The 24,381-nt window shown below is 34.4% G+C and overlaps 1 protein-coding gene across 3 annotated transcripts in view; it reads left to right on the forward strand.

The window, feature by feature from the left end:
• stol (voltage-dependent calcium channel subunit stolid) overlaps positions 1-23,245 on the forward strand; it is a 1,833,618-nt gene extending 1,810,373 nt beyond the window's left edge. For all 3 annotated transcript variants that reach the window (XM_069828334.1, XM_069828336.1, XM_069828335.1), the window contains one exon: positions 14,193-23,245. In XM_069828334.1, the coding sequence (XP_069684435.1) occupies positions 14,193-14,306 (114 nt within the window). In that variant the 3' untranslated portion in view covers positions 14,307-23,245. The remainder of the gene's footprint in view (positions 1-14,192) is intronic.
• Positions 23,246-24,381: the final 1,136 nt, after the last annotated feature.

Raw genomic sequence — 24,381 nt, forward strand, 5'->3', positions numbered from 1 at the left:
CATGTGGACGTGAAGTCAGCAGCAGATTGTCGGCCTTGGTCCTTTATGGGCTGTTGCGCCATGGACAGACGGACTGGATGAATTAACAAATGACACAGTGAAGTTAGTATCAAAGAAGAAACTTTTCCAAAATTATAATTATTACAGTATATATATATATATATATATATATATATATATATATATATATATATATATAAGAAGTGTTCTCACTTTTCGTTGCACATGTATTACAGTCTACTCCCGATAACTCGCGGTAATTAATTCACGAACTTCCTCGAAATATCGAAGCTAGCGAATTAGAGATCGGCAAAACTTGTCATTATTATTTAAAGTTCAGTAAAAATTACTCTGACAGGTTTCAAGACTAAAATACACTTAAAAAATCAAGTACAAAATGTGAAACAGTGCAAAACATTTTGAAACGTTAAGGGAGACTGTTATCCTTTAAACACTTTTGACATTTTATTTTTTTTAATTTTGGGAAATGAAATTTTTAAAATGGAAAAATTCTTGAAATAATTATTGAAGATTCCTTTACAACTTTTTATATGTATTTTCCTTTTTTACAGAACTGTTAAGGATGGAAAAAATAAAATGAAGGGATATGTAATGTGTACAAAGGTACAACAGGTTAATGTACCTGTATCTTAGAACATACTCTCTTGTAAGTTGGAACACATGAAATATAGATGGGAACATAGCTGTAAAAACTGACAATTTTATTTAAAATGTATTTGCCATCATAAACCAGAGCAGGCTTCTGTGATTGAAATTTTATTTCCTGGAGGAGCAATAACTGCTTCAACAGCTTTCTTCAAGGCATCCGAATCAACTGGGAGCCTCGTAACTCCAGACTTACTTCGTGACATGATATTAAAATAAAAGAAAAACAAAAACCGATAGATCGTGTACCTTGGAACATGTTCCATGGTACAATATGTTTTGTGTTCAAAGGTACAAGAGGGTGCATTTTTAAACAAATATGGCTTCCAAAATTAGAGATTCAAATAAATCATGGAAATTAAAATATGTCATTACTCACCAGATGATAGAGAACACACTGTACTTGATAAATAGTAACAAATACAATCTGGTTTTGTGTTAGAAAACATTATATCAATGAACGAAATGTTTACTTTTGGTACTAAAAAAATGTTTTGTCCACAAAACTCACCCTTTGCAATAAATCAAACCGAAACTACGACCAGAGCTACTTAGCGTCTTTCTCTACAATCTACTTCAGTTTGAGTCCTCAAGGTAGCATCAAAAATTAAAAAAACAAAAAATGTTCAAAGGTACATTATGCTAAAAGTACAACAGTTTCTCCTATAATATTAGTATACAGTACAGCAGGGGAATAAAATTTCAAAATAAGAAACACAAGTTTGACAAAATGTCAAAAGACACTTTAGTTAAGAAAAATGTCATCTTTCATTTTCTTACAGAATGATTCGTTTTTTTTCTGATTTTAGATCCCAGTTTTCTTAAGAGAGATGAAGGGAACGTAAATCTAGTAAGAAAGGAAATGACGCTACTTCGTCTTCCTCACCGAAAAAGAATCGCGAATTACCCGGAAAGCGAATTAACTGCACGTGAATTATCGGGAGTCGACTGTATAAGTATTTATCCCTCCAGTGGAAAAAAGATTGTAGAGGAAAGTCTCTTACTGAAAGATTACTGGTCGCCAGTTATAAACCTCTGTTTGAACATCTGAAACAAAATTTTAAATGGAAATGAAGAAATATTCACAGAAATCTCATTACGCACCATTAAAACGAAAAAAGAATAAACTGCATTGTTAACAAGAAGAGAATGATGATATTAAGGGATATGCTACTGGAGCTACATAACATTGTGAGCAATATGAGATGAAGATAAATGCTATCAAGACTAAGATCATGGTTATTGCCAGAAGAAAAATAAAGAAGGTAAACGTGCGAATTCTATATGAGCAAGTGTACAACTTCAAATACAGTAGTGCTCAAAAGTATTTTGTAGGTACTTAAGGTTTTATGTTGTCAATACTGTTTGCATGCAGTTACAACAACGAAAGCACACAGCTGTATCATTCTGTGAGTAGCGTCACATTGCTGTGGTTACATATCTAGTAAACAGGCAAGTTCATAAAATAACACTATAAATGTATATTCCATTAGCTCATAAGAATTTTGTGGTTTGATTTGGTGGCATGGTATATATTAAATATTGGTGTTTAGGTATTTAGACAGTGCTTGTTCATTTATATAGACAGGGCTGGGCAGTATTTGAAATATATGTATTTCAAATACGTATTTGAAATACATTTGTATTTTGTAATTTGTAAGGATTTTAGAAAGTATTTTGTATTTTGTATTTAAATACATAAAATTGATGTATTTTGTATTTCAAATACTCAAAATATTTTCTTCTTCTTGTCCAAGTTTTGGATTTGAATTTGAAGAATGAGCTTTTATATTATTTGCCTACACATTTCAGATGCACTAGCCATACACTTAGTTTTCTTGCCACAACTGATTTCCTTAATGCCATAAAGAAATTTCCAACAGCATCAAGGATCCATCACCCAACACTTGCTAAATGTTCAGCATTATGGAATGCGTCTAGGAGACACAAATCCTCAGAAATTATATCAGATGTCTTGAAATATTCATTAAAGTTTCCTTGCCCAACTCGATGGAATTCTCTTTATGACTCAGTCTCTGAAATATTGGAATTCAAACATGATATAAACAGTATTGTGAAAAACTGGGACTGTCATCCTTCAAAGTTGTTGAATTTCAGTACCTTGAAGAATACTATGCAGTTCTGAAACCCATTGTCGTAGCCTTTGATTTAATGCAAAATGAGAAGATGTGCTATTACGGCCAACTTTTGCCCACATTAATTTCCCTTAAAAACAGATTACATATTCTGTTATCTAGTAATCTAAGCCATCTATTCCAAGTAACTCCAATCCTAATAAGTTCGCTTTCATCAATATTTAAAGAAATGTTTGATCTGAACCCAGAAGCAAATTGAGCTATTTTGGCAGTTTGCTTCCACCCATCATTTAAGATGGATGGCTGGCTACCTGACACCTGCCTTACCAAGTGATAAGAAGAGGACACAGAATATGTGCGTGAAATCAGCTGGACAGTTCTCTGCTACACCTTTGGTCAGTTCAGACGATGAAGACGATGAAAACAATTCTTATGTTTTCAACTCAAGTACAACAGACTTTGAAAAGCAAAAAGAAAAGAACTTGACTCCTGAAGAGTATGAGCTCACACAATTCTTCAATGTAAGGGACAACCCTATGCACTCTACAGAATTATCCAATGATGAAACAAGCTTTTATAGAGAATAATACGTTTGTGGTCTTCTGTACCTGTAGAAAGACTGTTCTGTTTTGCTGGATTTATTCATTCACAACCAAGGGGATCCTTATCTGATAAACTTTTTGAGAGAGTGGTTTTTTGAAAGGGAGCAGTAATTATTCATATATGGCATAATTTCATTGCTGACTGGGAAAAGAAAGAATGTTCAGTTACAGTGTTTATATAAAACTTCGAGGTAAGAATATTTAGATTTCCAGTAATATACTTATTTCTTTATATATTGTATCGAATATTTGAAATAAAAATGTATTTTGAGTATTTGAAATACAAATGTATTTTGGTTAATTTTTAAAAAGTATTTTGTATTTGTATTTCAAATACTATTCTTTGAAGTATTTTGTATTTGTATTTGAAATACTTGGATGTCAATATTTTGCCCAGCCCTGTACCATTGCAAGCATGCCAAAACAAAAGGAATACTCTGTGGATGTGAGACAAGGTGTTTTAAACACTCTGAAGACTGGAAAATCGCAGTGTAGCGTTGCTAAAGATTTTGGTATATCACAAGAAGTCATAAATGTGTGGAGTCGACAGAAAAAACGAGAAGGGTCAGTAGACAATAAGCCAAGGTCTTGTCGTCCTCGAAAAACAACAATGAGGGAGAACAGAATCATTTGTAAGCAGTCGCTGATCCAAGAAAATTGGCTCGACAAATTAGGGATGATCTAGAATTCTAGAGCAGCACCATAGACTGAACCTAATGTTTCTACTGTGAAACGTCGCCTAGTAGCTGGTGATTTAAATGGTAGACGACCATCACGAAAACCACTCATAAATCCAAAAAATAGGAAGGCCAGGTTAGCATTTGCAAAAAAATGTACCAAACATGGAACACTACAGTCTGGTATAAGATGTTGTGGAATGATGAGAGTAAATTTAATTTATTTTCTTCTGATGGTGTGCAGTATGTACGTCGACCAAAAAACCAAAGAGAAAACAAAAAAATACCAGGTACCGACTATTAAGCACAGTGGTGGTAGCATCATGGTGTGGGGATGTTTTTCTAGAAGTGGAGTTGGTTCTCTAGTCCAAATAGAAGGGAATATGGATCGTTTCATGTGTAGTGACATTTTAAAAAAGAATATGGTTCCACATGGGATGTAGAATATCCCACGTAATTCGATTTTTCAGCAAGACAATGATCCAAAATACACTTCCGGCCTTTTAAAAAATTCTTTGCAGATAAAAAATCAAACTTTTGGATTGGCCAAGTCAGAGTCTTTATCTTAATCCTATTGAACATCTCTGGGATAATTGGATCGACGTGTTCGTCGTAGTAGTTACTCAAATAAGGATCAGTTCTTTGCTGCCTTGCTGGAAGAATGGTCACAACTTCCACTTGAGCGACTGCAAAATCTTGTGAATTCAGTGCCAAACAGATGTGCTGCTGTGATCAAAGCTTGGGAATATGCAACGAAATACCGGTACTGAATTTGTTTTCAGAGTCCAGAATATTTTTGTTTTATTATTACATACTTGGATTTACAAATTACTTTTGATCCAGAAGAATTTTCAATTATTTTGTAGGCAAGATAACCCTGTTTAAACTAAATGTATTTTCATACTAAATGGATTAGAATTTCATACTTTTCAATTATTGACTGGCATTTTTTTCTATTCAGTACTAATCTTCATGTAATTGTCACATTTGCTTTCTACAAAATACTTTTGAGCACTACTGTACTTGGGATGTACCATAGTAGTAACATGAGTTGCTACCAGGAAGTCAAAAGGAGGATAGCAATGGTAAAGGAAGCTTTTAATGAAAAAAGGAGTAATTTTTGCGGACTTCTGCAAAAAGAACTAAAGAAGGGACTACCGGTAGTGAAGTGCTTCATTTGGAGTTAGGCATTGTATGGACATTTCGACGAAGTAAAGAGAAACGACTAGAAGTACAGTAGAACCTCTATTATCCGTGGTAATGAAGGGGGTGGACTGAACAGTTAATTGAAAAAAATCGGATAATCCATATCATAAAAGATTTTAATAAATTAGGTGCTTAATACTTTGGTCTACAATTTTGTGATTTCCTTGATGGTTTTGTGTTTAACGTGCTTTGTAGTGGATCAAGAGTTTACTAAAAGTTCGGTTGTCAATGACGGCTTCTGAAAACCAAGGGTTGTTTGTTGATTGTCTGTGGAAATACAAGAATAGTAGAAGTCTCATGTTGGAGATTTACATATTTTATAGGCTACACCTTATCCTTTTTTTTTTATTATTATTAAATTGCTTTCAGTTGTACTCGCGTGCTTTGAAGCAACATTAACCACAGTTTCTCCTTTCTCAATCCTCTCAAATATTGTAATTTTTTCGATAGTTAAAACAATATGTTTTCTTTTGAAGACTGTGGAAAATATTTTGCATAGAAGTTATATTTACGGCCACTCAAATAATAAGGATAAGGTCTGAATGGTACACGGGTTTGTGAAAGTTCTTGGGGTAATTTCTTTGAAAGGAGGAAGTGATTATTTTACAAGTAACTATTTCTATTGCCGACAGCAAAGCATTTCTACTACATATGTATGTACTGTGTAAGGGTAAAGGTACTTTTTAAAACTACCTAGAAACACATTGTACAGTACTTCATATTTTTTTCTGCAGCAAAAAAAAAAAAGCTAGGAAAAGAAGTCGGATAATCTGACAATCGGTTAATAGGATGACGGATAATCGGGGTTCTACTGTATTTGTAATGTGAATATGGAGATTAGTGCAGCGTGTGAAATGGACAGACAGACTAAAATATGAAACTGTGCTAGAAAGAGTGGGTGAAGAAAGAATAATGCAGAAACTGATCAGGAAGAGAAAAAGAAATTGGCTGGGTCACAGACTATGAAGAAACTGCCTATTGAAGGAATGATGAACGAGGAAAAAAGTTCGTAGTAGAAGAAGATATTTCAGATGATAGATAACATTAAGATATGGATTGTATGCGGAAACTAAGAGTAAGTTAGAAAAGAGGAAATATGGAGAATGCTGGGTTTACAGTGAAGGACCTGCTCTTGGGGAGAAAATTATGAATGAGTGAGTAGCCAATAGCTCTTTACAATGACCTTGAAAATCAACGGAATAACTTTAATGATATATATATATATATATATATATATATATATATATATATATACACACACACACACACACACACACACACGAGAGGATCAGTCAAATAAAAACGAGAAATCGGCTGCCAACAATTAGGTTATGTACCGCCATGGGGGAAAGTTTTGGAGTTGATACTAGGTATTGATTGAGAGCTGTATTGTCCGAGGTTGGCCAACCTGCATGCGCAGGGAGTGATGTGCAGCAGCAAGACGAAGATGACGTTCACAGTAACGGGAGCATCCAAGTTGTTGCACAGTGCAGTGTGGTGCAGTTTCTAGTCGCCGAAGGCGTTTCACCAATTGAAATTTATCGCTGTATGAAGAAGGTGTACGTGGACAACTGCATATCGTGTGCCCAAGTGTATAATGGACAAAGTGATACCAACAAGGGCGAACATCTCTGGAGGACGACTCTCGTCCTGGCCAGTCCCACTCAGTCATCATGGAAGGAAATGAAATGTTGTCTGACAGATCGGAAGTGTACAGTGGACGAAGTGGCTCAGAACCTGAATATCAGTCATGGATCTGCATACTCAATAATCCACGAACGATTGAAGTACCATAAAGTGGTGCAAAGTAGGTGCCAAACACAATCGAACGGGACTGAGTTTGCAACATCTGATGCGTTATGAACAGGAGGGGGAGGCTTTCTTGGAACATATTGTGACAGTGGATGAAACATGGTGCAAGCACTACGAACGGCAGAGCAAGTGACACAGCATGCAGTGGAAGCACAACACATCACCATGCCCAAAAAAGTTCAGAAATTTCACAACTGCAGGCAAGGTGATGCTCATGCTATTCTTTGACTCAGAGGGTCATTACTCTGCCACTTCATGCAGAGAGGAGAATCTGTCATCTCTGCTCGATACTCCGAAATCCTCTGTACTTAATTGCATTGTGCCATCAGAAACAAGAGACCTGGACATATGCGTGAAGGTGTCATTTTGTTACATGACAATGCGACACAGCTCAGCACACCACGGACACCATTCTGGACCTGCGCCTCTGGGAGGTGCTCGAACATCACTCTTATAGTCCAGACTTGTCACCTTGAGACTTCCAGATTTTCGGCAAGCTCAAAAGTGACCTGGGAGGGCACCGGTTTGCGCTGGATTGAGACAGTGCAGCAGTGGTGCCACCAGCAGCCAAAATACTTTTATGAAAAAGGTACCTATCAAAAATCTGGTGAGCAGGTGGGATAAATACCTAAACACTGGTGGAGATTATTTTAAGAAATAAAATTCCTCTGTGGAAAAAAAAATTATTTCTCGTTTTCATTTGACTGACCCTTTTGTGTTATATAGCAGGCGAGACCCCACAATCTGGCTGGAATATTTCTGCTGCACCACAAATGACAAGTAAGACTATGAAAATGTAGTTTATGAAGTATTTAAAATCTAGAAGAATTGTCAATCACTTTGTCATCATTAACCACAAAAATTGACAAAACTGCATCCATTTTATTTCCATTTAATATTGCCTTGCATTTATCGACAATACACACTTAGTTTATAATATATGAACAATGAATGTTTATACATCTTGATTACACAACTTTTAACACTGTATCACTTCGGAATTTAGCACAGGGAAGTCTTACCATATATATTCCGAAATGAATGTTTGATACGACTGCAAATATAATTTCATCGACACACACTTACAGTATGTTATATACATTGAAAATCGACATTAAAGCCCGGTTCCCATTGTGTTTGTTTCTGTGATGGATTCCAAGTTAGGAGCACTAATGGCTGCTCTGCACGCTTGCTTGCTGGAAGTAATGCACTCTGGTGGCTGCTTTTGTGGCTAACTTGCTGGATTTCGAGATTAGGTTCTTGCCATTTTTCTTGTTGGCTTATACTGGTGACAGACTACAGTAGTAATCGCGATTAGCACTTATCGCGATCAGGCCCGATCGCGATTACCGAAAATATGGTGACCAACGAGCTAGATACTAACTCGTTGATGGTGACACACTACATCCCGTCTGGTCTACAGCTGAATTACCATAGAGGAAAGAATTTTCTCTATGTATATACGTATATGTTTGTTTCCCTCCTGGACAACACCTAAAGTTCATACTTTCTTTTGATGTTTGTTCATTGTTTTTTTTTTCTCCTTTTTTTTTTGTTGTTTCTTGCAGCTTGATATGGGAATTTACAGTATTTGTTAAGATTGTTATATGCTTTACAATGTAAACTGATAGAATTTATATCATTACTATTTATATTATTTTGAAAAGAGATTGTATAACCTATAAAATTTATATCATGCCAAAAATGTATATTATTTTGTAATAAAACATTTTTAAAATCAACCTTAACCTCAACGATAGCGTCGTAATGGAGACTGAAATTGAAAATCTGAAAAAGAAACCAGATCCAGTTTGTAATCCATTATTTATTGAAATGAAACATCTTTTAGCAGCCTTCTATTGCTATGAATAATTCGTCTGTCATTTGTCAATATATTTCTTTTTACTTTTCTCACATCTGCATTAAATTTCTCCACTACGTCTAATAGTAGCCAAATTCATTTTCGTTTCTATTTCATAAACAATGGAAGGGGTAACAAAATTTCACAGCAGAAGCTATCACGACTTCCTAAATAATATAATTCAAGGTGATTCGAAACCAAAGTCTACTAAAATGTTACTTTCGTCCACTGGGCCGTGCCTCAGCGCGATTATCTAGTTCTGGAAACAGGATTTAGCTCCTGATCGCGATCGGGACGGTGACACCAGCGAATAGGGATTATAAAGAATGGACACTTCGCGTCGGTACGTTTGATGTAGCCGGACTGATTTCAATGACCTTCGAGCCAGCTAAAGCGTGAGATTCTGCTTTCTCCCTAGAGTTGGCGTTGACATCACACCAGCTAGCAGTCGACACAGCGGAAATATAACACACATAATTAATACATCTAACTCAAATAAAATAAATTGGATCCATAAAATAATAAATCCGTCATTAACTGTAATGTCTAGACTCTAGAGTTCCTTTATAATAAGAGTTGAGACGTTGACACCAACAACAATTAAGATATGTAATGATTTGATAGCGCTGAAAATGGAAAAACAAAACTCTTATGAGAAGTAAAACCATATACCTATATTATATTATATACAAATATTAAACGAATTCGATACTTAATTTTATAATGTATTATATTATTTTATAATAAAACTTATTATGTCTGAAATATAAAATATTATTATTACAACTAGTTTGTCACTGAGAAATAAGGAAAAGCTGTTAACATGAATTTATTTGAAGCAAAGCGTTACTGGATTATGCAATAAGGTAGGCGATGTTTGGATCCTGTATCTCAACTCTATATTCAATTATTATCTTTGCGTATGCTCGATTACACTAACCTCTAGCGCTTGAAAGTGGAACTAAACGCTGGCGCACAGAGAAACAAAACACAGGAAAATTCGCTCAGTGTCCATTCTTTATAATCCCTATTCGCTGGTGACACACTACAAACCCGATCGCGATATATATATATATACACATATATTTCTTAATTTCTAAGAAACAGCAATTAAATATAGGATTTTAGTCGTTCTACACTTCTGGTTTAATTACGTTATTACGACATTTACTATTTTTAATGTAGGACTTTGGTTGTATTCCACTCACGGTTTAGTTTCTTTTTGATCATGAGTGTTGGCAACAGATGAAACAGCAGCAGATAATTTTCCAATTTGAACTATGAAAAGAGCCAGCTGCTTGTGAACAGTAAGCAGCATAATATAGCAAACACGGATGCCATCGGCTTACCCATTAGAGCACCAAGCTTGCTGGCCAGCAAGGAAACAAGCACTATGGGAACTGGGCTTAACATAAACACGTGCTTTTGTATCCTAGGCCTCCGCTGACAGTTATTTACAAGGCTCCAGCTTTCTATATAGATGGCACTGGTCTTACATATATGTTCTGAGTTTGCAGGATTTTTTGGAAAGGTTGAAGGAAAGATGTCCCTAAAAGCAGCAAAAATCATTATAAAATATTGTTGGAAAAAGTGAAGAAAACCATTTTTGTGACAAATAAGTCTATAGGCCTATTTAACTTTTGTTTAGTGCTTACAACAATATGAAGCCTTTGTAAGACCTAGCTTCGTAGGCCTACTCATAACAGTACCGGTACTGTAAAATTTTATCTGTGTTTATTTCATTCAAACTTGAGCCTCACTTGAATGCAAGAATTCAGTAGTTTGATGGAATAAGGGCGTAACTCGGGCAGGTGCATTTTGAGAAAAATTAAATTGAAAATTTAGAACAGGTTTTGTTGTATTAAACTATCTCCTTTTCTTTTGTAAAGTAGATATTAGAGAAGACAAATCTACGTTTGAAATATTACATTTTACTTTTGTTTTAGAGATAGTTACTATACTCGGTTAAATATAAATGAAGGTTTACGCCTTTTTTCCATCAAACCACTAATTTTTTAACGTTTCTGTAAATTAAAGGTTGCTTTCTTAAAAACTATGATTCTATTATTGAAATGAGTGTTTTATGATGAATATTAAGTCTTCAAGATTAAATAATACGAGAAAAGCCAATAAAGTACCTTATTTATCACAAATATAGCAATCAAAGGTTCTTCTTATTTCACTAAGTGTCTTAGTCACTTTCACTGGCGAAAGAAAATTCATCTTCTCCAGCACATTGTTCTTGGTCTTGTTGGACATCTTGAAGTGCAATTTGCTCATACCATGCCCTAACTGGATCTGGGACAAATCGGCAGAGGTTTCTAACATCAGACAACTTGGCTGCCGTTACTCTTGGTTTTTCTACTGGAGTCAACACACTATTTATTCAGGAAAATGCTTCTTGATATACTGTACCTACTTCAAGAATGTAAACATTTGTGATGCAAGAACTGTTCTATCAGCAGACCACTGCAGCCTCACATACGATTGATTTTTGATGAAAGAAGTCCATGTGATGTTTCTTCCAGTCTTTTAACACTGCACTCCCGTCAATGACTTGGAGAGGCTCGGGATTCTTCCTGCATGCACTTAAAACATCAACATAGTTGTCACACCTGACTTCAAACTGCTGCTCTGACCTCCAGAATGTTGATATTGACTTGAAACTTGGTGAGAGGGAAATTCAAACACAGGTGGAATTATTTATGCTTATAAAGTTGATGGAAGAGGGGCGTAACCTCTTTGACGCCCTTATTCCATCAAACTCCTCAATTTATATCGAGATATTTAGCCTATGTATTTTTAATGTTCGTTACTTTCTTAAGAAACAATGAAATTCGCATTTTGTAATTAAATTATTCATTATCACTCAAAATTGTTTAGATTTTTTGTACCATTACTGAATTGTACTTAGATATAGGCCTACGCTCCTTCAATAATTTGATATGATATTTATGATATGATATTTATCAGTCAACTTTACAATTCACAGTTATGGTGGACCTTCACATTTCTGCTTTTCGACCACCATCCCTTTAATACATATAACCCTTTTCTATTAATATATTCATTTGCCGAGTATTTCTTGATTACTTTCTAATGTTCTGTTTTAACTGAATTGCTATATGTCCTTCCCTCTCTATCCTCTTCTATTCTCTCTCATACCTAGACTGTCTCCCTTTCATTTCTCGCTTACCTATTAAGTAATGCATATTCCTTCCTTAATAATTTGCATTATTTATTTATTTTCTTCTCTACTCTCAAATCTACCTACTCTTAATCATTATTTTCCAGCTATTTTCTCCTACATTAATTGTTGACTTTCCCCTTTTCTCTATTTTACAACACTTATATCACTTATTTTTTTCTATCCTCTGTTTATTTGCGTATTGATCTCTTTCTCTTTGCTTCACTACTAAATTTCCTATTTTATTACCTCTTTCCGTATATTTATTTCTATAATACTCCTACAGTTATAGTGCCCCTGATACCAGTACTAATCCCAATCGGCAACATTGAAAAACATGAAATATCTAATTCACTTAATTACATGCTCCTTTCAATAATTATGTCGTAGTTCGTTAATCCAAGATTCGTATGTGTAGGCCTAGATTGATTTTTATTTCATGCCAACGCAAGAAATGATATCTTGGGTGAGAGCTTTAGATCAATAGGCCTAAGATTTTTTTCACGTCAGTTAATTGAGATATATTCCTTAGAACAACAAGTCCATAACACTACACCACATGGTTGTAGCAAAAAAAAAAAAAAAAAAGTACCAGTACAGCATGTTCCCATCTTTTTGGGGAAAACTATTGTCATTCCAATTTCCAGCACACTTTCTGTACACTTGCTGTGTAGATCAATACCAATATTTATGTCTACAATTTTAAGTGTTTCCTTTCACTTTCTGTTATGCACACATATTACACATAATACCATCTTGTTACAGTCCAACTTGTGGGCCTACACAATAATCTGAAATTTAATTATTCTGTGACAATGATTGTGCCCTCTTCACACAGCAATTATGTGTTGTTATATGGTATATATAATGATTTCAGTCTGAATAGATATGGATATACAGGGTGATTCACGAGGAAAGGTAAAAAATTTAGGATGTGAATTCTGAAGTCATTCTGAGTCAAAAATTTCATATGAATAATGGGTCTGTTTTTGAACGGTTACGGAGATATGGCTCTTTGCTTTCACAAAAACTTCTGGGATTCCATTGTACTAACTCGCATTTAGAGACAGATAACGGACAAATTTAAAGTTTATATTCACATATGCATATATACCTAATATTCTAGACGTCAGGGTCGATGTTTTCACACATTTTCAAAGGTACCTCCTTCTGCTTCAATGCACTCTTGCGCTCGGGTGTGAATCACGCTCGTCGCTCAGGAGAGTTGCTCGTGGCTATTCTTTATGTGGCGTGCAGCATCCAAAATACTGTAGATTAGCGCCTCTTTCATTTCCACCTTCCTTCAGTATACCAAATCTTTCATCCAACCCCATAGACAGTAAATACTCTTCGCTATGGTACCCTTCTATTCGGAAAGTGTCATTCATATTCAGTGGTGGCACACAAACAATTTCCATCCCGCAACCATAAACATACACAATATCGGCGTATTCTGGAGTCGAAAATTTATAAGGCATCTTGAAAAACACAACTTAACACTTCCGATAACTATAACTGTATAACTACTGTACTGTAGGTAGCTGACTGAACTGCTGTGAACTGATAAGTGATACTGTATTTGTAATATGTGCTGGTTCTGTGTCATCACATCAGTCAAGGCAGACGATTGGACATTTGTAATGTAATGAGGTGAATGAACTTCTCTTATCACATCGCTCACAATGCAGATTCCAATGTTACGTCATTCATTGCGATCCATGACCTTGTCTCACGTCGCACATAAGCAGCATATGGTAACGTCTGATTCACATTGGGGCGAGACATTTTACCAAAAAAATGCATCTAGCTCCGACATTGTTCGAAAACGGACCTATGTTCATATGAACTTTTTCACTCAAAATGGCCTAAGATATAGTATCCTAAATTTTTTACCTTTTCTCGTGAATCACCCTATACATACATACACACACACACACATATACACACACACACACATAGTGTTCTGCCCAAAGGTAGGTCTTTCACTGCAAACCCAGCATTCTCCAGTCCTTCCTATTTTCTTATTGAAGAAATTATGCTGATGTTCTTAACGAAAAATGATAAATGTGTGTTTTTGCTTTTCAGGAGAGTGAGATCAAATTGTGTGGCAACTGTGGAAGAGCTTCCCTCTCCTCGTCAGTACTTGTGTTTTGTTTAGTATGGATCTTTATTGGCACAATAGTGCGATGTTGGTCATGATCACTCAACCCACCCCAACGCACCACCAACCCCCAACATTGCGATCACATAAACCTAAGTAATAAGATCAATCATTGCACACACATACGCACACACACATACATACTCGCACGTACACACACACACAAAAATACACACACACCTTCAGATCCTGAGTTGGAAGATATTGCTGTACTGCAGTAATGAATATAGTGTCTTCCCACACAGTGGTCACAGTTTGTGCCAGTAACAGTAATGATTTTGCATTGTTTTAAATGCCCTTCATACAGTTGCAATAAGCTCTTTAATTTCATGTCAATGTATCTTTGTGTCTCTGTTGTGATATGTAAGTGCTCTTCCTTTTCTCACATTGCCTAATTTTCCATGTCATATGTCGGTGGTGCATTTTGATTTTTACTGCATTGGGAGTGTTATTTTTATCCAGAAACGTAACCTCTACCCATATACCTGGTCATGTGTGAAATAAAAATTTCAGTACCGGTATCCCAAAAAATGGGGAAGGAGGATTTTGTAGTTTGTTTGGGTCATGGATTGATTGCAATCACATAATCACGAAGGTGAAGCTCCTGAGGACAGAACTGGTATTTTCCTGAAAGTACAAAAGGAGATAAAAGTAGTTGCGACAGAAATGTAATTGGAATCTGGTACTTCATATCACTTACTGAATTAGACGTAGGCCTTAGTAAGAAGTAGCTGCTATACAATAGGCCTGTAATAACTTTTTGAAAAATTCTGATTTTGTAACTCTCAGATAAATTTGCATTAGGTCAAACCCTACACATTCAGTATGTACGAGTCTTGGTCGCATGTAAGATGTCATAAAAATTCGCCATAGTGATTGCCAGATGAAACTACAGAGTTAATACGTTTCTTTTCAGTTAACCATAAACAAGTGGTGTCATATACGAAATTCAGTTATTGACCACATAGGCATTGATAATCTCTTTGTTAAGAATTCATATTATCCTGTAACTGGTTGACCTGTTAAACTTCTGACTCAGTAAGTACTATGTTTCTTTTGGGTAAGTTTTCAGTTGCCCAGTACCATAATTTGTGATTTATCTCAAATTATTTGTAATATCATTGCTTCACTAGCGACCTTCCATATTTTTACCAGTTCTTGAAATTAAAAATTAACTAGATCAAGAAAGAAGAAAGGAAATGATATCGATTTATTTCGTGATGTACTGTACCTATTTACCTCGAGCAGGTAAACTGTTACATTTTTTATACCGAAAAAGTTCTTTAAAATGAATCATTCAGTAGCCTACTTGCTTTGTAGATGATGAAATGGAATTAGGTATTCCATCAAGTTTGTTCATGCAAGTGTAATAAAATTATACCTTGATTTCAATTACTTGTCATACTTTCAACTCTTTCCTGTTCCTTAATTATACAGGTACTTTACACATTGTTTTGAGAACCAAGTGAATATTGGATTTTTTATTTAATTCAATTATGTTTTAACATATTTTATTGCCATGAATTTCTTTGCAGTTCAAGCATGTCTGACATCACAAAGAACATAAGGCAGTACTACATTTCATGCTGCTAACTTGTCTCTAATTTAATATTTCAAATAGTAGTGAATGAGACACGTGGCTACATAGGTATAAGCTTCATATTAATTATAATTGTTTCATCAGGTGGTCATTGTAGATAACAAAACAATAAATTAGTATAATATATAACATAATCTCTTCAGCAGTACCGTATCTTAATCATTATTAACAGTAGCTACATGCAGTAGAGTGACATATTCCCAAAAAAAAAAAAATTATAATTTAATTACAGTACATATCATTCGAGTTTTTTAAATCTCCCGTGAAATATCTTGCAATTTCAATTGGGAAACATGTCATTCTCTCACATGCTTCCACTTGGTAAAATTTGATAGTGATATATATAGTTTACATGTGTGTGTTGCCAAGTGCTCGCTTACACTCTACCCAGAGCATCCATAAATGCGTGGAATTTTAACATACAAGTTAATGCTGTGAGTTTCAACACTGATCAGTGTTACCTGGAGTTGACTAAAATTATCATAATGCTCCTCTTCAGTAACATCACTGTATGTTCCGTAGGAAAAGGAAAAGGAACCTTAGGATGAAGAACATTCAAAATCACTTTTTGACACATTCTCGTGCTAAATCTATACTAGTACTGCTTTCCAGAAACATTGTATGGATCTCAAACAAATAGAAAGTTATTTAACTTTGAACATACAATTATAAAGCCATCTATTTTTAATAAACAGAGGTTAAAGTTGACTAATATTCAACTTCCTTACCTTCATCCAATTTTAATTAAAATTCAGTTGGAAAGGAAAGACTCACATTATTCAGAATTTAATGCTGAATTGAGCTGTAAATGTTAAATTTGTGTAGAATGAGTTCTTAAGAAGCTGTATAGGAAAATCTAAACACACTTCTTTCTAAAAAAAAAAAAAAAAAAAAAAAGGCATACTGGAAATTAGAGAGGATCATACAAAACAATCTCAATTTAATTGTTTAATTTTATACTTTATTCACAAAAATAACAATGATGAAAGTGATAAATGCAATTTAACCAAATAATCACGTTAATATAAATATTGGAGGAAGAATTAGGCCCGGTTGCAGAAACACCGATCAAAATATGATTGGCGATCAAGGAGGGTTTGATTGGCCATCAGTTCTATTTCTGTTGCAGAAAGAACAATCAGTGTTTGATCGGGAATCAGTCTTCCATCAGATTTGATCAACAGATTTTTGCTGGTTAAGTCACTGATCATCGATCAAGCAGGCTATTTATGTTGTTCTGTTTATAATGCAGTATTATATAGTAAATAGTTATAGCGTAACAATATTGTTTTCGACATAATGGATTCTTCTGATGAAGAAATTTTAAATGAAAAAAAAAATATTATTAAGAAGAGGGCGTTTCCGTGATAGACATGAATTGTTTTTATGTATAATGACAGAGAATTTGAGCAAAGATTTAGGTTAAGTAAGGATTCCTGTGTTTTGTTACTTTCAAAAATTGAAACAAATATATGCAGACAGACAAATCGAAACCTTCCACTTTCTCCTATGAACCAAGTTCTAATAATGCTGAGATTTTATGCTGTTGGAATTTTTCAGGCGGTCTTGGGTTATCTTGTTAGGGTCCACAAATCAACTATTTGCCGAGTAGTTAGGAATGTTACGTATGAAATTGCTTTGTTATGGCAGGGTCTCATAAATCCCCAAACTTCAAATAGGGAACGATTTGAAATCCAGAGAGAATTTTCAGCCATGTCAGGATTTCCAAGAGTAGCCTAATAATGGTTGTATAGACTGCTCACATCCCCATCCAATCACCTAGTTGAAATGATGCCGAACTTTATCGAAATAGAAAAGGTTTCTTTTCTGTGAATATACAGGCAATATGTAGTATATACCATCATTGAAATTCTGGAATGTTGTAGCCCGTTTGCAGGGTTCTACACATGACAACACAATATTTTTAATGAGTAGGTTACGAGCTCCATTTGTAAACAGAGAGATGGGAAATGGAATTATTTTGGGTTATGGAGGCTATGCATGTTCCAATTTCTTGTCGATTCCCCTAGCAAATCCCACAACAGAAGCCCCCTCACTTTTTTTTTGTTTTCTTCATATTCTTTCACTATATTGTAGTCTATATACAAATAGAAACCGCCTGTTTCCTTTCTACAAAAAGCAACAAAACAGCAAAACATTCACTTGTTTTCCTAGTCACCGCCCACTTGATGCATTCCTTTCGCGACTTTTAAAGAGCATCAAATTGGCTGTGGTTGCTAAATAGCGCTGTTGTCAAATGTATTTCTTTCTTAAATCACCAATTAGTAAATTGAGACAAGTTGATTGGAGATTCATGTTTGTGCAACGCAATGAACAATCAAATAAATCAGACATCAACTGATTGGCGATCAGGGACTGATTTGATTTGCGTTTCTGCAACCGGGCCTTATAATTTTATTTATTATGATTGTAAAAAAATTCCGGTAAATGTCCAGAACAGTATGAAGCAGGAAATTGAAATTAAGAACCCTACAGGAAAATGAACAAACTCAAAATTACATAAACTAACCTAAATTATTAATCAATTAAACTGAACTTAATCTAATGTGAATTATTAGTAAAATGTTAAGGAAAAGGAATAACCTTGATAGGTATGACTCACAAAGGATTGGTGACTGCATTAAGGAAGATAAGGATCCTATTTCAAATAATGCACCACTTTTATAAAAACCCTTTTTACCATCTATCAGTCGATTTTTGAACTACTAAATACTTGTTATTCAGGAAGGATATAGATTGCTTTTGCTGTCAAAAACAGAAAATGTAAACATTTCACTCTCCTGTCAATAATAATTGGTTGCCCTATAAAATTTACTTCGAGGAAGCCAAGGTCCCTTTTCCTATGGAACATCACATATAGTGATATAAAATGAGATATAGTTAAAGATACATTGGTATTTAATGCATTGTTAAAACAGGTTTCTGGCACAAACATCTTTATCATATACAAATAACATATAGAATGCTGTTTTTCATTATTTAAAAAATTGAAACGAACAAGTTCATAATGAAAGTTAATATATGTACCTTAAAACTGATGTAACGTGACTTTTAAAAACACTATACAAACTACAAGAAATAAAGTTCCTAAAATTAGGCTAAATTGTAATCTTACTTGTTCTTGTGCATAGTGATATCGCTGTTTGTGTATTTTCGATGTATATTTCATTATAAGAACCTTTAAAATCAATTTAAGACATATATTCCTTACACGATATTAATTTAACTCATATTTGAAAACAATTGCAGTTCCCTTATTCCAAATTATGATTTCATATTTTTGACAAAGCAGTTCATTGTAAGACACAACCTAATTGTTACTCATTTATTTATTACATTAAAGATTCTTGAGCACAGTTCACAATGCCCTATTAGGCCTAATTGAATTTCATGTAATATCTACAGTAACTATAGTAACTGTTGTTCAATAAATAGAATGTTCATTTAAGTACTGGTAGCCAGTGATTGCCAAATACATAATATTTATGGTTAGATTGTTTATTTACATTTTCCCCAGACATATTTTAAGGAACTGTAATAAGAATTGTACTTCTTTCTGTCTTCTTGCTATCGGCAATCAACAGCCAAAAACTTAATATGACAAAATAATATTTTACGAAAGAATCTAAGTATAAAGTGACCATTATTAAAAAAAATCACAAAAGCAAAGATGTTTTAATTGTATGTACTACTGGTATGTAAAATGTCACCCATCTTTAATCTTTTTAATCTTTCGACTGCTTAGCATTTATTTCGTGCATCTCTGTCTAGAAACTGTATATAACATCCTTAATATAAATTATTCAATTAAATATAATATGAAGGATATAAACATTATAAAATATTATTTTCAGTTGAGAAGTGTATTGTCAGTACCGGTGCCTTTTATGTAGATGTCCAAATTTCGAAACACACTTATAGTTACAACTTTCCATCAGTATCTGTCATGGATTTCAAATGTTAAGAATTTGCGTTTATAGAAGTACAATTTCTTCAAATCTAACAAAACTCTTATGGCTTCACATTTCAGGAGATTTGATATTGCAGATTATAACACAATAACAGAAGTATTTTAAAATATATGACGACAGTAATGAAATGCACCATTCTAAATGTTAATAAGAACTTTTCACACAACACTCATATCATATCACTTATCACAAGCACAGAATCATCACTGGAACATTCCCACAGTCATTGAGGAGCTTCATTCAGACATGATGATGTAAGTAGAAAACTGTTAAAACTATATAAATGTAATATTAACAATAATCAGTTTTTTGAGGATCAGAATGGCCTTGAGACAGGTACCGTACTCATCTGTCAATTTTATTTTGAAAATATTAGTTTAAATGTGAATAATAATTTACACTGAGGTGCCACTTATGGAATACAGCTCAGGCTGTAATAACGTGTGAGTGCTGGAATTTTAGGGTATCATTTGTTTCTTGTGTTGATGTATAGTGAACAATTTGGACATTTGAACGCCCATCTGTTAACAGAAAAGAATGGATGCTTCTGAGACAGAGTAATGGCGACAATGTTTTCAGTCCATTAAGTAGACCTACAGAAAATCAAATCAAACCCATCTACGATAGTTTATTCAGTTGGATTATTTACATTGTTTTTATGGTGGTATTATAGATAAATAAAAAAGAGATCAAGTTAGTCCAGTGTTTGAATGCAGCTCTTTGATGACATAAGCACATAAACCTGCACTCAAGATAGGTACTACAAGAAAGTGTTGATTGTTTGGGTTATCAGTGAATTGGGCAGACTTCTTTCTTCACTGGCTTGTTTAAATGGACGTTTGAAATTGTATACAAATGGTGTATAAGACACACCTGTCAATAAGTGCATGGTTACAAAAAACTACATTTTTCGGAGTTCAAAATAAGTGATGATCTTGTTAGCCCATTAATGTGTATCAGGTTTTGAGGATGGACAGTAAATGCTATGTTATTATATGACTTATAAATCAAGACAGATATTAAGAGTAACATTTCAGAGGTTTTATCGTCACAATTTGTGATATGTAGATTATATAGTAATTTCAATTACCAACTAACCCTAGTTGTTTCATTCCATATTCAGTGTTGTTGACTCTCTGTTTACAAGAATTTTTTTATTCGGAATTAATAATATTACCTTCTGACAATAGGCAATTGCAAGGTTATGACTCATTTGTAGTTTTCAACTCTGATGTTATTTTTGTTTTCTTTTTTGAGTTAAGTAAACAATTTGTTGTATGGAATATAGTTGACTGATTAACACAGTAAAGAAGTTCTAAAATTAATCAGTGATTATGTAAGTGTTAAAAGTGCATATACAACAATGAAGAAAATAGTTGAGTTTTAGAGTAGTTTCATATTACCACTGCTATAGATTCCAGGCAATTCTTCCAGATCAAATTCAAAATACTCTCTAAGAATCACAAATTGCATCAAGTTTTCAGGATCATCATGAATAAATAAATGAATTAGAAAAAATTTAATCATATCTCATAAACATATCATCTAAATACTGGCAGCTATTGCTTTAAACAAATGTGTAATGTCAGAAAAGTAAGAAAGAAGACAATTTGTGATCTCAATTGAACATGTAGGCCTACTTGTCAGCATAATACTGCCTACGTCTTCTGTAGAAGAATCATTAAATGTAACAGTAATTTTGACTTATTTTGTAATTAGTACAATTCATACTTTATACACAACATCACCTTTGAGAATGAAATGTTGTATGTTCATGTATAAATTCTGGATAGACATGGCAGTTCATATGTCCCTGATTAGATTTCTTTTCACTATAAACATTTCGTGGTCCACATCAGGGAAGACCAAAAAATAAAACAGTGCTAGTCATAAAATCTCAACTTTAGATACAAGCCTCAATATGTATGTTGTGAAATAATTTTGATGTGACACTATACTTTGAAAATAAGTTGTACCGGTACTTAAAAGGAAGAAAAGTATTCTAATGTAGGCCTATGCACATGGATGCTTTACTGAAATCAACATGCTTTCATAGATTGGGAGGAGTTTACTGGACAGTAACAGTGGCCAGAATACATGTCGTAGTATCCTCCTTCACCATTAACTTCTATGGTTAGTATATCTTAAATTGTTATGTATATTATTAGATATATTATAATTATACTTCCCTCTCTGTCTGTGTACGTGTGTGAGTAGAAGTTTCTAATGTATGAGAAGTCGAAGGCATTATTAAAATATCTATTGGATACCAATACCTATCAGCTTCTGCACACAACTCAATTTGCTTTGTCTTGAAATAAGTAATAAATAGGCATAATTATTTAATAAATAATATAATATTGTGAGATGCACAAACTTTCACTAATTTAATTACAGCAAGATTTAAGAATTACAGTGCACTATGTATAGATCTTACAAAAGCCATATTTTTCTTATTTAGGCTACTCCCACTTTCGGGTACGTTTATTGGCGGAAAATTAAAGTTAAAGTACATTACATAATTATGTAATTCTCTAAGTTTTTTCTCTCTTACTCTATATTTAGTTCAAATAACTGGTCGGATGTAGGGCTTATGCCGTGTATTTGAGAATACTACGTATTTAGGCTGGATTGTTGACATTAACTCCCATTACGATACCATATTTACTAACACTGTTATACGAATTATCTTAAAGTAGTAAGCTTTCAGTATGAAAAACCTATTTTCTAATACTGATACTAAACAAATTTGCTTTGTTGTGATAGATATTGCACAGCTTGCATAGTTCCTGTAAGAAATTAGAGATATATATAGGCTATGTCCTATATATTGTTGTTTAGTCAACTTTCGGGAAATAAGTTGTAATCTTAGAATTAGGCTTTTGGGTAATCCATCGTGACCTGGAACTTGACATTTCCAATGTTTCGGAACTACATACTGGTTCCATCATCAGGGTAAGATCAGAGAGGTCGCCTACTCTGTTAGGCTAGTTATGTCAAGCTAATCCGAATGATTGAGCCTCAAAAGTGACATACGTGACATCAATAAGGCATCACTAGTGAGACAATTAAGCCAAGATATTATGGAATAGGGAGGTCAGTTTTTTTCGCCTCCATTGTAAACATCACTGATTAGTAACATATTTCACTAATTAGACTTAAGATGCATACAAACATGATTGTTTTTCCTCTTAACACAGTACATCGAGAAGTGAGATGTACTGTCTGATAATAGATGTAGGCCCCACATATCATCCAGACCTCAATCAAATGTTTATATTTACGAGGGTGAGTCAAATGAAAACCTCAGGCCTATATTTTTTTTAAATTTAATTTATTGAACAAAAGGAAACCAAATATAACATTTTTCTACACAGTCTCCTTGACTTTCAACACAGGTCTTCCAGCATTTACAAAGTGCACGGATTCCTCTTAAATATATATATATATATATATATATATATATATATATATATATATATATATATATATTGGTGTTTGCGCAGCCACTCATGAACCACCTAGCACAGCTTTTCATCAGAATGAAATATTTTTGCTCACATTATCTCTTTGAGTGGTCCAAACATGTGGTAATCACTTAAGGTGAGGTCTGGTAAGTATGGCGGATGTGGAAGAATATCAAAGTGCAAGTCATTGATGGGTTGTAACTATTGCACGTGCAGTATGAGGCTGAGCATTGTTATGTTACAAAATGACATCTGTAATCCGACACATCCATGTCTCTTTGATTTAATTGCAGGCCGAAAATAATTTTGTATCAGATTTGATTATGAAGCACTGGTGGCCACTGGCATAGTTCAGTTGGCTAAGGCGCTTGCCTATTGATCCAGAGTCGTGCTCGGAAGCGGGTTCGCTTCTCGCTTGGGCTGATTAACTGGTAAGGTTTTTTCTGAGGCTTTCTCCAACTGTAAGGCGAATGTCAGGAAATCTATGGCGAATTCTCGACCTCATCTCGCTATCACCAATCTCATTAATCCTAAACCAAGTAGTTGATACAGCATTGTTAAATAACCAATTAAAAACATAAAGCACTGGTGACAGTGTTCCCCCAGGTGTGTGGTGCTCTAAGATTACGATGTCTCATTTGTCCCAAAAGAGAGTCAGCATAACCTTCTCTGCAGATGACTGCATCCAGAACTTCTTGTGTTTTGATATTGAGGAATGGTGTCATTCCTTGCTTGCTCTCTTTATGTTGGGGTTGGTGATAGTATACCCAGATTTCGTCTCCAGTAACGATTCTCACAAGGAAACCATCACGTTCTTCTTCAAAGTGCCGCAAAAGTTCTTCACAGGCGTCAACATGTCTCTGTTTCAATTCTGAAGTGAGTTACCTTGACATCGACCTTGTAGACACTTTGTGGAACTTAAATTTAATATGAGTAATGTGATGCGCTAAGCCATGAATAATGTTCAGAATTTCGGCTATTTCATCCACTATGGCTTCAACTGCTGCAATAGATTTTGGTGTCACAACTCAGTGTCCGACCTGGTGAGAGCATC

The sequence above is a fragment of the Periplaneta americana genome, chromosome 6 (genome assembly GCF_040183065.1).
Source record: "Periplaneta americana isolate PAMFEO1 chromosome 6, P.americana_PAMFEO1_priV1, whole genome shotgun sequence".
In the NCBI taxonomy this organism is placed as follows: Eukaryota; Metazoa; Arthropoda; class Insecta; order Blattodea; family Blattidae; genus Periplaneta; species Periplaneta americana.